The following is a 16,702-nucleotide window of genomic DNA, read 5'->3' as shown; positions in this document are numbered from 1 at the left end:
AGACTGATGTTTAATCTAGAATAGATTTACTTTATCAAAGTTAAATATAAGTATTATAAGTGTTATCAAAACATGTGACGGGGCAAGATTTAATTTCTCACATGAAATATTGACACCACAATAGGTTAAGAAACTGCATTAATGTTGTCGTTTGAAAGATTTTATGGAAGAAGCTTTTTCAAGTCATTTATTTCTTTGCAAATCAACAAAAGCTGTGTTCATGACACAGTATGTCTGTCGTGATGTCCTTGTGCTGTATCTTGACCAATGGGTCTGTGGATGTTGCAACATCACCTGGTGTAAAATGGAAGACCTAAAAGGCATGCTTAAAACTTTGTGTGCCTGCTGTAATGCTCCACTGCTGAAGTCCTGTGTGATGTGGTTCTCTCTCCAACAAAAGCTCTTGTATCATAACAACTCTGGGCCCTCTGTGCCTGACATAATTTCAAAATGGAGCCTGTGCTCTCTGTTCCCTTCCTCAGTGTTAGTTTACCATGAAAACCTTTCTTTCTGGTGACTGCCCATTCATCTCTCCCCCTCTTAGTAAGAGGATTGAGAGGAAGGTCTCTCTACAGCACACTTTTTGAGAGGTGGTTGTGACCTGTGCCTGCTTTTTTATGTTGTTCTTTCCTGCTGCCCTCTGTTCTGAAGAAGAGATTAGTGGATCCCAGTTGCTTCACTGTTCTGATCCTCATCCCTGGTTTTCAAAAGGGAGCTTTCTGTAAAGGATGCCATTGTTACATATACCCAAATTAGTTTTAATGAATGTGTCTGAATCTGCTTTTTATTGCACACCCAAGCTCTCTTTTTGTAAGCCGTTTCTGGAGAAGTGCAAGGGGATGTTATGCCTAATAGCATTTCAGCTGTCTGCTGTGAGCGGGAGCTTTAATGCTGTAAAAGCCATGGATCAAAACTTGGCACTTTGGATTGATTGCTAAATAACCCCCCCAAAAAATAACAGGCACAAAACTCTATATCTGGAAAATGAGATTGCATGTGACAGAACCACTGCCTTAGAGTTTTAAATGTGATATATCATTACAAAAGGAGCTGATTGTGCTCCTTGAGGATGTCCCAGATGGCAGCCACTTTGAAATTAGCTCAAAACCAGAGACACCTGAAATCTTAATTGAGGGTAAGTAAAGTCAAACTTAATGAGCCATCTAATGGCTTCATAATCTTTATCAATATAGATCAGAGTGAGCATAAATGAAGCTGCTGCTTTAATAGATCTGCAGAAGACCTTTATAAAATACATAGGAGACAATGTGAGATGTTTTGACAAAGGTGATGAAACAGGAATTCCCACAGAAGGCAGCTTCTCTTCATCATTGTAATTTCTTTTTTTTCTTCTTCTTCCTTTTTTTTTTCCTTTTTTTAATTAAAATTTCCTTACCCAGGGGTATTCCCATTTTTCAGTGTCTGTTAGTTTGGTTGACAGCCAATAGTATTTTTGTTTCCTTTGAATAAAGTAGATTCTGGTTCATGTGTGTCTGTTTTAAATGAGACCACACACAAAGGCAAACCAGGGACGGGTGCAGCAAATGAACTTAATCTAGCGTGAGAGTCTATTTTTAATGAATTAAAGTCTTTTGTTTTTAATATACAATGTGTAGTCAAGCACTTTGGACGTGCAAATGCTAAGCGTTTGCTATGACATACAACAACAAAGGTTCAGAGCTTGATTAATGTCATTAGACAGTGTCAAATGATTGCTTTCTACTAAACAACTTTCCTGGGCGAAGTCATTTGTCAATATCCTCTTCTGACGTCAATATGGGGCATTATTAGGGTTGCACACCAAACTATTTGTTATAATCTAGCCTGTTGAGCCACTTTTTGGACAGCTAGCTCCATCAAAAAAGTCTGAGTGTGAATAAGAAGCACATATAACACATGGCATAGCTTGCTGCATTAATTGAAGTATTGTAATTAGCTCAACTGACTTGTTGCCTTCCAGCCTTACTGCTTACATAGTTATATTTAAAGCATCAGATTGCTACCTGTGCCTTTCCATCCTCTTTTCTTACTACTTCTGATGTGCTTCACACATACCCAACTGTTAAAGTGAAATGTTTGGCAGGAGAAGTATTTATCCCCCACATGCATGGGAGTGTGGAGAAGTGATATTTAGCAATGTGCAAGTCTTCTCCTTTGTACAATATCTTAGTACAGGCAGTTACAATCTTGCAGTTAAACCATTTTCTAAGGTATTGCTGTGGTTACCAGAAGGGAAAATGGTAGATCGGTGCCCTTAAAAATTGGTTTCGTGTCATTGCCAAGCTTCAGCTGATTAGGCTGGGTCTGACATATGTTAAGATAAGTTAGCAGCAGGTGAAGGCTTGGAGGTCATTGGTAGTGCTTTGTGCCGTGGTTAGAAACTAGTATTAGTTCTGGGTAGATATCTCGCATGTCATGTGGGATGTTCTGCATGTAACTCTTCCCATTACTGTCTTTTTCAGCGTGCTTAAACTTGCAGTGACCAATTCTCACAAAGAGAAGATGCTGTCTAAAGACTTACGATTTTTGTTTGCAAGAGAACTGTTCTTTTGTAATGTAGACTAAAACATCTGAGTGATTCTTACATGCTTATGGATTAAGGTATGATCTGAAAGTATATGTCATGATTAATTCAGGTCAGAGAAGACCCCAGGAAGTCATCTAGTCTGATCTCTGCTGCAAAATACCATTGATAACTTTTCTGACAAATTCAGCAAAAAAATTGGCAGAGGTTTGTGCTTTCAATTATGTATGTCTTTTGAGGATGGGGAAATTTTAAAAGCTCTCCAAACTTTGATGTGTAATTTTGGCCTAATCAGAATGATTTTCATTGGGTTAGGATTTATAGCACGGTTAAAATGGTGAAAGGCCAGAAACTAATTAACTGAATCACTTGGTGTCCATATAGCTGCTGACTTCAAAAGGATGTTTTCCCCGCTAAGAAACCATACGAACATTTAGTTGAAATAGAGAAATCACTCTTGCTGTTTCAGTAAAGGATTTCATCTTTTTAAAGCACCTAGTTCCTTTTTTAACTTCGGGACTTGTGGTGTATTTCAAAATTAACATACAGAAAATTCGGGATGATGTGGTGCTGCGTATTGCAGCAGATAGAACAGAGGTTTGGATGATTGTTGTAATTGCAGCCTTGTTGCTGAACCTTTTGAGTGTGGGTATAGGAACCCCATAATTCTCGCTGTTTAGATCCAGAATGCCCAGCCACAGGATGCCTGCGTGCTGCTCAGATGGATACGCTTATTTTCCAGCCTGCATTTTGTACGGATCTCAAATGACCATCAGTCTATCTGAGACTATTACACGGCTTTGAACACAAGGGATTCACTGGAAGAAGCCATGCAGGAGCATTGGCTTAAACAATGTGGGTTTTTTTTTTTCAGTATAGCTGCCAGGTGTGGGGATAAACTTCACCACCACAGCCTGGATGACAGGGCGTCTTGCCAACACGGAGGAGAAGATGGAGAGAAAGACATTGATCTATTAGCAAATTGACCTTATGCAAAGGGAGGGAGGGTGTCAGTCATCAGCTGCTGCAGGCTGACGTGCAGGGAAAGCAGGTTCTCTGCAAGCGAGCTGTACCCCGCTTCCCTGGGGGACAGGGAGGTGCCGAGGCTAAATTACATCTCCCCACTGCTCGGAGGAAATTCCGAGTTGTAGGTAAGAGGGTAGGTCTCTGTAGGTCTCTGTTTCTTTAAAACTAATTCTTTGAATTCCTCATGACTAAATAAATCCTACTTTGATTTCATTCTGTGGCACAACGGGAGGTTTTCTCTGCAGGCTCCTGAAGGAAAATGTTTGCAGGTGCCAAGGGTTTTGTTAGGCAGGCTGGGCTAGGGAGTGGGAAGATGCAATTAGGGAGTTGTTGGGTTATCGGTCCCATCACGAGAGCAGAAGGGGCTTGAAAGGGCTTGTGGGCTTCAAAAGGGCCTCAGGAGGAGCAGCGTACACGGACACGGTTGCGTAGACATCTGAAGCAGCAGGCTACAGTTCCTCTAATAATGGCTGGCTGATTTCCTCAAGAAGGATGGTTGCAGGATTAGGTATTTCTCACATCAGCAGAGCGGTTCAAAGGTGGAGAGAAGTGCACATTTGGGCCAGCGTACCTGGGAATGTCGTGTTTGTCTTTGGGCACCCGAGATGGACTATTAAGTTCTAATTTACATTTAGGAAAACAGAGTTAGGCATCGTTATTTGTAACCAGACTTCTTCATGAAGGAGGATCTTGTTTCCTTAGCTGGAGCAAACTGACTCCAGTGTGTCAGAGAACCTGCTGGGTCAGAAATGGTTACTGGTCCGTCCTGTGTTCTGTTAGCATGGTCAGATAAAAACTGCTCTGCGTGCCTTTTGCCTGAAATGAGCAGGGGAGAAAATTGTGTAGACGCCTTTTTTCTCGGGGCTCAAATTTCAAAACAGATCTGGCAGTGGTGCGTAGTAAGCAGGCATTGCTAGAAATCCTATACTCTGCGTTAGTGCTGCCGCCTTCTCTTACCAGAAATAAAGAAGGTTTTGCTTCTCAGTTTGCAATGGATAATTTAGCAGGGTGATTTCCTTACATGTGTAGTAACAAAAATGATTCAGGTAAAGACCGTAGATTTTTTTTCTTATTTCAGGATATAGTTCAATGCAGTGTTTGTACATCTTGGACTTAAATGGCTTGTCTTTTACATACATAGCCATTTGAGAGTGTTGTGAGAAAATTCTGATTTGCGATTGTAATTCCTAATTTAGTTTTGGCTTTAACTAAATTTGATATTTTTGGGTGGGTATATAAGATGGAGTCTTAGGCTCATGCATGTTTCTCAGTGAAATTAATCCTGAAGAGGTAAACATTTAGAAGAAAATTATTTTCTGCATCCAGCTAAAATGCAGAATGAGAAAATTTCAGACAGAGTGCTACAATAGTTAATGGGTAGGCAATTATTTTGATGATTTACAGCCTTTTGTTGAAATACCATGGAACCAGTAATTGTTGCAATAAACATTTTTGCACATTTAATTTTTCTGCAAAAATATGTAACATGAAAATTACCCGTTTCACACTAATTTACATATTTAAATATGCAAATAAGGCACAACACATTTAGGATTTGCGGATTTTCAGTAGCTAGATGTATGACCTGTGGAGAAGAATCAGGGAACTGGAAGTTGCTCAAAAAAATGGAATTGTTATCCTGGTGAGAGACTCGTGATAACAGATAGACGCTTCTTGTGTGGACTTGCTGCTTAGCGAGTGACCCTTTTGATGTTGTTTGTGTAATAATGGTTAGGTGAGAGTAATGAATTTGTGCTAAGATGAGGCACTTGGTATTGAATTTTTGCAAACGGTGGCATGGTGTCTCATACCAATAGCGCTCCTCTCGATGGCCCAATATGTTATTGTGTGCATAGAGTTTTGAGCTGTGTTACTGATAGCGTCACAAAGAAATGCAGTGTTACCTACCACGGTTCTCCTGTTTGACTTCTCTTAGCATGTGGCTATGAAAATGTTGTGGAATCGGCCATTGACAAGCTGCATAGTGTCGGGTTAGGGCTGGAGAAGTGCAGATGCAGTGGTACCCAGGTTTTTGTATGATGGTGTGGTGTCCTTTCCTCCTGAAGTACGCCTTTGTTGCTGATCCTGAGTAGGCAGATCGTGTTGGGGGGCTTCAGAAAACAGCTTCTCTCTCTGGAAGTGGTTTATAGAAGTCTGAACATACCCAACACTTAAGAAAAACAATCGTCAGTATTAAAATACTCTGGTTTATGGAAATAGATCATTGTTTTAGTTCCTCCAGGAGGGGAAAAGAATTATTGCCTGGGTCCTTTAAGGCAGTCTGAGAGCCACATAAATGTTTTCACAGTGACTTAAAACTGAATTAAAGCCAGAGCAAGAATGTTTTTGTACAGTAACAGATACTTAATGCCAGAAAGTTGATTAATATTACATCTCTTCCCAAACATGATCTATGTAACAACATGAGGTTTGCATTGGAATAGCTGGCCCGGGTTCACAACATTGGCAAGGCTCCCTATTCTTCTTCTGAAAACAAAACTTCTCCCTTTCACTCTTATCTTCCCTCTTTGTTTGGGTAGCTTTATGGATACGCAATCACTTGCTTTACTCTGCACAAGCTCTGCAACATGCGGCGTACGTGTACGGTCGGTGCATTTATCTTGTAGCTGCTGGCAAAAAGCAAGAGAATTCATACGCCAGTACTCTGCCGTCCCTGCAAGGGACTCCCCCGTTATCTCAAGTATGAAGTGTATCTGGTACAGGAATAAACTCCAGGAGGGCTTGGGAGAGAAGACTTTGTCCATGGAGTCACCTGTTGGCTGAACCCAGTCCAATAATTCTGCTGATTACACAGTGAAAACCTGATAATTGTATGTATTATAAGTTGGCTTCTGAATGGCTGTCTTGGGTGTATCCTATAAAATATTTGCGTGCAAATTCATTTGTAGGAATACTTCAGAAAATTGCTGAAAACACAATAAAAGTTTATAGCTCACTACAGTGTCCATTCCTGTAATAAATGCTTAGTTGATCTTTAGTAATTGGGCACATCTACGGCTTTAATGGATCAAAATTTTTTTTAGCCATTGCTGCAGCTGCACCTAGTACGTGGCACAGTTTGCTTTGGTTTGCGTAGGGATTCTTTATCACAGTTTCAAATGAGATACCCCTAAGTCCCTATATGGGATCCTGGGTCAATATTGGTGCCTAGGGTCCAGTTCCCCTGATGCAGAGAGTGCTGTGATGCATCCGTGGGGATCACGCCTGCCATAAGGTTTTGCTCTGCTGCTGTAAATTATATCAGCGGTTTAAAAACCCCCAGTGCTTGTGAGTTTTGAATGTAGTGGTTCAGTTTCTTTGCATTTGATCACTGCTGCTAACCAAAAGACCCACAAGTATTTCACTCTGGGACTCGTATTGTTTCAGCTTAATAATAATAATAATAATAATTGCTCTGGAGGACGTGGCATTTTGAGAACAAGTATTCAGGCAGATATGGATAAAAGAATATCCATTTATTCTATTTGAAGTGTCTAGACATTCATGATTTACTTGCCGTTTTAATTATTTGTTGGTATTGCTCTTACCTTTAGCTAAAGGCTGTTCTGGAAATACAGAGCTGGTTAAGGTAGCGTAAAACAACAATAATTCAAGATTACAGAAGATTTCTGCTTTAATTACATGAGTTTCACCACTTGTGTGTTAGGCTTTTATTCCATCTTTCTGTTTTTTTTAATGAAATTATTACTTCAAGAATGAAACCTTTATTGACTGCTATTTCATGAGGAAAAAAAGTGACGGGGAGCTGAATGATAGATATTGTGCATATCAGAGTTATCTCTAGGATGGGAGATTGTAGCTGGAGCATACCTATATCTGGGCTTAGTAAAGAATAAGTTACACAATTTCTGCTTTTCTGAATGCCTCAGGAATACTGAAGAGGTGGCAGGCATGAAGGAGAATGCAGTTTGCTGCGTAAGAAGACACAAAAGAATTAGTTATCTTTTTATTGTTATATCAGATTTGGTCTCAGTCATTTTTAATGTAGAGTTTTGGTTTTGGGAGAGTTTTATTGTTTTTCTTTGCTTTAGGAAGTGGTTGTTTCTGTCTCATTATCAGTTATTCTTTAACAACAAGATTACTTGGGGGGATATTTGGTCTCTCTTGGTGATTTCATCTTTTCACTGAAGTGTGTTACTGTTAGGGACAGAGTTTAATACTGTATTGTATTCTGTAAGTCTGAATAACTAACTTCTGCATTTTTACTGTGATAGGAGCAAAATCATGGTCCAGGGGATTTTCTTTTTCCCCTTAAATGCTTGGCTTGTGGTAGTGTTTTGTAATAGTCAAGTTAACATTATGATACTTATTCACATAACATATTTGTGAATTTTGCAGAAGTTACTATTGCAGGAAGGCTTTTATATCTATCTAGCTGGATATAACAATATACTAGGTATTGGAAGAAACAGACACTGATTCTTACAGAAATTGATACCATCTAACTAGAGAGAGCTTGACTAGGACTCTTTTGCACCTATGTCTCTCTCTTTTTATTGTGTTTTCAGGCTTTAAGCTTTTTAAGCTTTTCCTGTGAGACTGAACATTTTTTCTCTCCAATTTCTCTCTTCCCCCTTTCAAGAATCTTACAAATTAAGACAAAAGATAATTACTCAGAGGGTAAAACTGGCAGGGTTCCCACGACACTTAAAATTAATGAGCTGTTGCATATAAAATATACCTTGTCTCATGTTCACTGGGGTTTTTTTTTGGTGAACCATAAAAGTGCACCATTTGGCTTTTTGGCTGTGTTTTCTGTTTTAGTAATTTTCAGTTTATAAAGTGGCAACTGCATACAGAAAACTGATCTCTCTGACTTAACGTTTCTGTTTGAGCAGATCAGTATATAGAATTTGTTCCCTCTGAAGGAAAATACCGGTTGCAGTGATAAAACACACATTAACGAAGCTGCCATTGGTTGTTTGTGCTATGTGTTATTAAAAATAAATATTCGTGCTTCTGTAGCGTTTTCCATCTGATATGAGAACTCCTTACAAAGGAGGATGAATGTATTGTCGTGAACTCCCTGAGAGGGGTTGGCAATTATTATCAGTTCCATCACTGGAAATGAGACACAGAGGTTACGCGACTTTCACCAAAATCGCTAAGAAATCCGTGGCTGGCCGGGGCAGCGCCAGTCGCTCCTGAGCTCAGGAGTGATGGAGCCACAGGGGAATTTGTGGTGGCTTCACTGCTGACGCCTTTTCTCTCATTCTTACTCAATTTATGCAAGGCAGGAGGAAGAGCAATTGCAATTTTTAATTTTTTACGTAATCTGTTTTAACATTTACGACCAACTGAATATGATGAGTGACCCAAATAACAAATTTGTCAAGAGTCTGCTGGAGTTTCAGCTTTTGGAGGTGTGACAGAAAGGTAGAAAGCTGGTTGGGAAGGTTTGGAGGTAGGCGTTTGCTCAAAAGCAGCTTGCGTGCCCCTCTTCTGTACAGCAGGGTTGTTAGTTGTTTATTACTGTTATTATTACTCCTACGACTACTGTAATACTACAGGACATCTGTAGAGACAGCTAAGCTTCACAATTTAGATAAAAAGGTGTGTATTGTAGGTATATCATGTTTAATGACAAAAGACGACTTTCATTTCACAAGAAAACAATAACTTAAGTAATTTAGTTAATATTCCCAAATGGTGTGTGTTGTATAGTGAAGACATTTTTTAGATACTTGTGCTATTAAGTATTTGTGAATTTTCGTATTTACATCTTTTCCTAAACCATGGCAAAAATGGCAGGGGTAATAAACAAGAGAAGGTGAGTAGAGAAGGCAGGAGAGCACTTGCCATTGTGGGTGTTGTATCACAAGCCTCACAGACCTCTGTCAAGTGCTTCACTGAAGAGGGAGCAGCACTGAAAGAAATTCGCTGCATTTTTGATTAACAAATAAAACAAAAAGAGAAATGTGACTTTTTTTTTTTTTTTTTTTTTAATTTCAGCTTTTCACGTTCCCTGACAACAAAAGAGCAGTGGCTATTCTTAAATAAATTCAGCAGAGGGAGAGGAGCAAAACTTGCGGAGATAGACTTGTCTATGTTTGCATAATATTTATTGTACAAAAAAAATACAGTTTCTGTTCTGTACTTTCTTAAGCCTTCACTTCAGCAGAAATCCAGGGCTCTCAGCATAGGTCCCAGCACTACTTCATGTGACATGTTCCAAAATGATTGTAGTATTTATATTTCCTTGCAGAAGTACCTTTTTCTATTTGCGGCTTTTCTGCTATACGCAAACTGCTGTCAGTTTGGTTCAGCAGTTTGGCTATTGATGAAAACAAAACATGCTTTTTCATGGAACATTTCTTTTACGTTAATGTAAAAATAAATCTTTTTTCTATTTAGGTTATGTTTAGAATTCCCTTGCTGCAACAGCATAAAGTTAATTAAAACTGTCATAAATAAAAATCAAACTGATAAGCCTAAATTTAGGTCAATCAAAACAGTAATATACCCTTGTATGTTTTAATTTGGATGTTGAAAATAATGCATGTTAACAAGAAAAGGAAATACTTTAGTAAATCTGTTCATACAAAGAAATATGCAAAATAGTGTTTCTGTTTTTGTGCTAATTTTACTTTAGATATAAGAAGACGCTCACTAGATATCAAACCGTGACAGCAGAGAAAGTTGAATTGAATTGAACAAAGAGTTTTGTCCTTTATGTATTTTTTTTCCTTTTTTTTTTTTCCTTAATACTCCAATTTCTCTCTTTTTAGTTTTCAATGGGTCCAGCAAATCATCGAAGGAGAAAGAACCTGCTCAGAAACACAAAAGCAAAGAGGCCACACCAGGGAAGGAGAAGAACAGCGAACATAAGGCTGAGAGCCGAAAAGACCAGGCTGCTGCTAATCACCATCCTACTACAAACACTGGCTCCTCTACGAAAGGGCTCACTGCTAACAACCACCACACTCTTCATAGGTCGGCTCAGGACTTAAGGAAACAGGTAATGAATTGTACTCTACTGTGGACACATGGGAAACACAGACTTTTAAGGTGCTAGCTCTGTTTTCCAGTCCCTGGGACAGAGGGAACATGGCAGTCCTTAAAAGCATGATCTGGAGACAGCAAGGAGTTTATTTTCAGTGAAAGAGAAAGAGAGAAAGAAAGAAGGAAAAAAGAAAAGTGGTACATCCATAGGAAGGCAGTATATGCTAAAGCATGCTTTACAACCCTGTTATATAACCCAGTGTATGCATATGAAAGAGTAAAGTTCACGTGGCTATTTATTAAACCTTTCTGACTGGCAGTCTTTTGGGCCTCTCTGTTGACAGTGCCAAGGCTGGCAGCATGTGGAAAAACGAATTCTTTTTATGTGAGGCTGGTCTGCTCGGGTTACCCTAGAGGCTCACTGATGTTGCAGAGAAGCTGACATTATGCTTAGTGTCTTAGTGTTGCACGTGGGCAAGACAAACCTCAGAGTCCGGGAAAAAGTGTTTGCCCAATGCATAATCTTTAGGAGCTCCAGGGTATTGCCTCCTTCGCTGTGGTTTTACCAGATGGGGAGAAATTCAGACTTTCATGTTACCTTGTTGAAAACCAGCAAAAAAAAATCAGCAAGAGTTTTGTCTCAGACTGACTTGGATTTGGGTGCGTAAGTTTAGCCGACCAGTCGTTCAGTGCTTGTGACTGGCGTTTGGGCAGGATGCGTCTCCATCTATTTTTGACGGTTGGATCAAAGACCTCCTAAAATAGCAACTGTCAATTAGGTTTTTATAAAAGACTTCCAAAATCCCTGGTCAGTGTATTTATTCAGTCTGAGGCTGGGTTAGCAAGGTACGTGAGCTAGGGCGGTGCAGTACAGAAAGCTTGCTGAACTTATGCCTTTTTTTGTAGTGGTTAATTCTCAACAGGCCAATTACAGGTACTCTTTATTTGCTGGCATCTAAAGGTTTTTCTTCTAAGTAGGCTGGCCTGGACTTCAGTGGAGCTGGAATTGCCATCTTGTAGGGCTGTGAAGGCTTTAAATGGTACCTCTCAGCCATAGGCTTGGAAATTAAAACCAGCAAAAAGTAACACAGTGATGCTCTTGCTGAGGAAATCTTCTGTGCCCTGTGGTTCAGTGATATTTAGCTTCTTCTGAAATGTTTCCACTGGATTTGTATTACCTTTGAAATAAAATTTAAGATCCTGAAGACTGTGTACAGTATATTTCTCTGTACCTCTGTAGGACTTCCATTCTTTATTGCCTCGTGTCAATTTTTGCTTATCTAGTCACAAGGTTGAATGCCCACCTTCTTTTGCATACTTCCGCATTCTTTTTTCTGACTACCAGCATCCTGTAGTCCTTGCTGTGACCTGCTCTGCCATGAGCTCTTCACACTGAATGGGTTTCCCACAATGTAAGGATGCACTTCATACTTACTTATTTTAAACTCACTCAAACACTTGTGTGGAATGCTTTAAAGTTGTATCATCAAAGTACGAATGGTTACATTTCTTATGAAAGTCAACTGCTGTCACTTTTGAAGCTAGTTCTGAGAAGGGAAAAGTCAGGTGTCGAAGAATTTTGTCCACAATCCAAGTGGATTTTGCTCTGTAGAATATTAGGTGTTTTCAGTTGTGTTATGCAAAATGAAGAGAAATTCTAAAGCAACACAGTACAACCAACAGTCACACCACACAGACCTCACAAAGTGGTGTCCTCAGACTTCAGAAAATGAGGGGCCTGTAAATTGAGATTACGATTAAAAAAAAAAAAAGAAGTTAAGCAGTTAAATTTTCTTCTGCAATCCACAGTAACATGAGTACTTTCTTACCACTTTTAATGAAAATGTGGCTGTAACTAATTAAAGGTGGATTATGCATTTTGACTGACAGAAAGATTTAGCTTTGTATAAAACCTTAGATTGACCAATTATGTGACATTGTTAAATTTCCCTTGTCCTGGGTCCTTGTTGACATTTTCAGTATTTTCCAAGAGGAGAGTTCTTTTCCCAGGGTGCTAGCCACATGTTCCTTCTCCTTCTGGTATGTTTTTCCTCCTTGTTCATGTGCATTTATGTGGTTTATTTATGCGTGTGTTGTTTTTTTCAGTCTTACAGAAAATGGAGACAGAACACTAGAAAAGAAATTACCTGAGATTTTCTTTTTTCCTCTCATTCTTCCTTTGCTTTCTGATGTGCACTTGCACTTGGCACGTTTTCCCTCTCTCTCTTTCTTCCTCCCTTGCTATCTTCCCAAATCCCCTACTTCAAAGGGGTTTTGGGCAAAGGAAATGTAGTTCAATGGGGCCCTCTCTCGGCGTAATGTGGTAATTTAGCTCTGCAAAACTGTCAACAGAGGAGTATTTTTATGAATGAATTCCAGATCAGTTGCATAACTTGAATTTGTTTGGGACCAAAACTGTTGTTGGTGTTGCTAATGTTGCTGTTACTGCTGTGGTTGTTATCTAACGAGTTGTTTGTTGGCTTTATTTTGTATGTGTGTATGTGTGTACGTGTCTGGAGGATGGATCCTAGGTGCTGTGCAGAGGTGTGTATGTAGACCAGTTCAAATCCAACAAACAAATTGCTGCAAGACAATGTGCTGGTCCCATTTGCTTTTTAAAAGACAATAAAATTTAAAATCTATCATACTGTCTTTTACTGCAAGGCAAGTGTTCAGTAAAGCGGAGAAAAGAGTGGTCCGAAGACGAATATATGTCAGCAAAACTGAGAAGATAGCTGAAAAGCACAGATAAGATTATTCGTATCCCTAGTTTCACCTTAGCTCAAGACTTTGAGTCATGTAAGGCTAATGTAAATCACTATTGCTATTTGAATTAAATTGACTTCTTTCTTATGCGCTTAGTGTAAGCACTGCCTCGGGATGGAGCTGTGGCATAAGACCCCCATTTGGTGAACCTGCGCACCTGGCAGTGTGGCCAATTTTTTAGGCTGACTCTGTGTGTGTATGTTTGGTTTGGGGGGAGACATATCAACAGTGGAAAGGTAAGAAAATGCCTACCACAATTTCTTGTTTCTTTTGGTTCCAATCGTCTGATGGGTCCTCAGAGACAAGTACAGACCAGGAACATGTAGGTGATGACTGACCAGCCAGAATTTCACATTTGTTAATGTGAAATCCAGAATCCACCAGCTGTTTTGATGGTGGGCTATGACCACGTTGTTTGTTCCACTTGTTTCTTAGCTGGAAGACATCTGTTCCAGCTTATTCCCATTTGGAGCGTGGTCTGTTCTGGTCTATATAGTACTGCTGTATCTTAAACATTAGGCTATCCTCTCTGAAAACACTCATAATACCTGTGGGCATTTGGGGAGGGGAGATGGAGAACCATTTGAAAACCATCATGTTGCGTCTTTCTGGGAAAGAGGATGGTCCTGAGAAAGTTTTCAGCAGTGTTTCTTTCTTGTGGGGTCTCTTTAGCAACCAGAAGGGAAAAGGCAAATTCCTTCTGTTACACTCAAAGCCAAGTGTTCTCTGCTTCAGGACCTGTTCATCATTGGAATAGCTTCACAATGTTTGAATAAAAACTCAAAATAGTACGCTTATAATCTAGGATTGGAGGTTAGATAGCTGAAGCTTATGTACCTGTTCAGTTCAAGATTTGGCCCTGAGAGATCTAAGCTTTCATTGTGTGGAGGTATTCCAACAACTCTAAAGAATTGTGATAAGTTGCTGTTTTCTTATTGAATTCAGTTTTCCAGAGTTTTGTATCTTGGCAGTTTTAATTCTGGCCTAAAGCTGATGGTGCTAACGGCATGTTTTTCTTTGAGGCGGAGTAGCTGTGGGGAACTTGCCTTTCTCCATGAGCACTTTCTCCATGCCTATGTTTTGTTCTCATGCCCTGTGTCAGCACCCCTTGCTGAAGGAGTGCCTCGGATGGCCCTTCAGACGTCTGGTCACAACTTCTTCAAAAAATCATAGGAAGGCTGGAGTGACAAGTTGCCTCCACACAGCTTGACTGCTTGCTCTGATGTGGTGTCTTGACTGTACCTGACAGAACAGTAATATAGATACAGCCTCCTTGAGACCTTCTGGAAAACCTCCCCTAGAGAAGACTCCACAGCATCCATTGACAGCTTCTTCCAGTGTTTTTCTTTTCTACTAATGGGAAAGTTTTCCTAGTCGTGCCTGAGCCCATCGTTGTAGACAATTAAAGGGTTTTTTTCTCCCGCTTTTCCCAGTGAACATGGGAAAGAGCATTTACTGTCTCTTTTCAGAGCTCCTTATGCATCAGGAGTCTCTTACAGAGTTGTACTCATCTCTTTCAGACTAAATAAGCCCAGCTCCCTTGGCTTTTCAGTAAAGAACATGTTTTCCAAATACCTGAGCACTTTGTGCTCTTTTGGACTTGTTCCATTGTCTTAATTTTTCATGCAATGTGGGCCCAATACTGGGTCCAGCCCCGCATAGGAGAGCCCGTGTTCCCTTCCCTTGCTTTCAACATTCTTAATAATAGGCCTCAGAAAGTGATTTGCGTGCTTTGTGCTATCATGTTTCGCAGCTCAGTGTGGTCCCCAAATGTTCTTCTGCCACTACATGTATTTGATTTGTCCTTCCTAAAAATAGCACTTCCTCATATTGTAAAAATGTTCTGAAATAAGTTCTTCAAGACTGCCTTTGATTTTCACCTTGTCTCCAGAGTGCTTACAGCCCCTTCCAGGGCTGTGTCACTAGCAAATTTTACAATAATCCACGTCAGTGATGGAAGTACTTAGTAGAACCAAGACCAAGGCAAGTCCATGCGAAAAGTCACCTGAAACGCTGTCTCACAATGGCAGTGAACTATGACAATGATAACTTCTCTTGAGGATTACTTTATTAAATCCCCTGTGAAGCTGCATTAGAATAATTATATCTAGGACGTGTTTAGGGAACTTGTTTGATGGAATGTCCTGTGGGACAGTGTCTGGAGCCCCACTGAAGTGGAGGCGCTTCTTTACCAGCTCACCCAGGTGTCTGCCAGAAGATGACTAAATTAGCTCGATGTGCTATTTTGGCGAAACTAGGGGTGTGGGAGGTTTCTTTGTTTTGTTTTTATTATTTATCTGCTTTTAACATTATCTTATTATAGTTTTTGTGTTTGAAAATTAACTGTTTGATGGTTTATTCCAGAATGATTTTAGGGTTTGAAATTAGGTAGACTCTGCCTCACCTCACCTTGTTTCCAGGAGCTATGCCTTAAGTCATCTAGATACACTTTGTCTTGCTGGGGTTACCTTCCTAGCTCTTTTGCTGGAATTGGTTATGTTATATATCTGGTAAGTATTCAGTCAGTGGCACTTTGGTGAAAGCTAATGCAAAAAACCACAAACACTTTAGCCAGACTGTTGTATTTGTTTTCCTGTGGTGGTTCATCTCCTCTCTTCTTTGTTGTTGTTGTTGTATGTATTTTTAAGGCATTTATTTTTTTCTGTTTCATTTTATGTCCCTTACTAGCTGAAGTTTCTTTTTAGCTCCTTGGCCTTTCCGATTTTATGCATGCATGCTTTTTCTGTTCCTATATAGTTGCCCTTACACACATAACTGTGTTTCCAGTTTTTACTGTGATTTCTTTTCTATTTTTCCAGTTATTAGAGAACTCTGTGAACAGACCAGGCATAATGACTTGTGCTTTGTGCCCTTCCTCTGAGTGGGAATTGCTTTGGTTTGGGTTTTTTGCAGGTGTTTTGTTTGTTTATTTGTTTGTTTGGTTTGAAGTCTGTTGCCCTTTCTCTGCAGTTGTCACATCTTAGAATTGAAAACTCATTTCATGATCACCCTCACCCAGATTACCTTCCCCTCCCAGTTCTCAATCAATTCTTCTCTATTAGTCTAGGTGAAATCTGTGATCAATGTTCCTGGCTATTTGTAAAGCCAGCGATGTTCAGCTCTTGTTTTGGCTGCTGCAGGCAGGAGGCAGTGTCTCAGCAGCTCTCTGCCCAGGTCTGCTCTGGGGCATGAAAAAGCACTGTAATACCCAGACCTCCATTTCAAATGGAGAGTGCTACCTAAATTTCAAGGGAAACAGCTAAATGCATTTCCGTTAGCAAGTGTTTGCTTTCCAGATGATATCTCTTACATCTTTGGAAAGCTCAAGGTAAAAACTGGAGTCATCAGTTAACTGGATTTTCCTGAAGTGTTTCTACCTGGGAAGCACAGAAAGGACAAGAATATGGATGGGGTTTAAAAGGG

The 16,702-nt window shown here is 39.9% G+C and overlaps 1 protein-coding gene across 5 annotated transcripts in view; it reads left to right on the top strand.

The window, feature by feature from the left end:
• The window catches only part of JARID2 (jumonji and AT-rich interaction domain containing 2), a 225,347-nt gene that overhangs the window by 174,059 nt on the left and 34,586 nt on the right, over window positions 1–16,702 (top strand). For all 5 annotated transcript variants that reach the window (XM_065832129.2, XM_071804596.1, XM_065832130.2 and 2 more), the window contains exon 6: window positions 10,300–10,529. In XM_065832129.2, the coding sequence (XP_065688201.1) occupies window positions 10,300–10,529 (230 nt within the window). The remainder of the gene's footprint in view (window positions 1–10,299; window positions 10,530–16,702) is intronic.

This window comes from Patagioenas fasciata, chromosome 2 (genome assembly GCF_037038585.1).
Source record: "Patagioenas fasciata isolate bPatFas1 chromosome 2, bPatFas1.hap1, whole genome shotgun sequence".
Classification (NCBI taxonomy): Eukaryota; Metazoa; Chordata; class Aves; order Columbiformes; family Columbidae; genus Patagioenas; species Patagioenas fasciata.
Note: the sequence above shows the minus strand (reverse complement) of the source record. Positions and strands in the feature narration are given on the sequence as shown.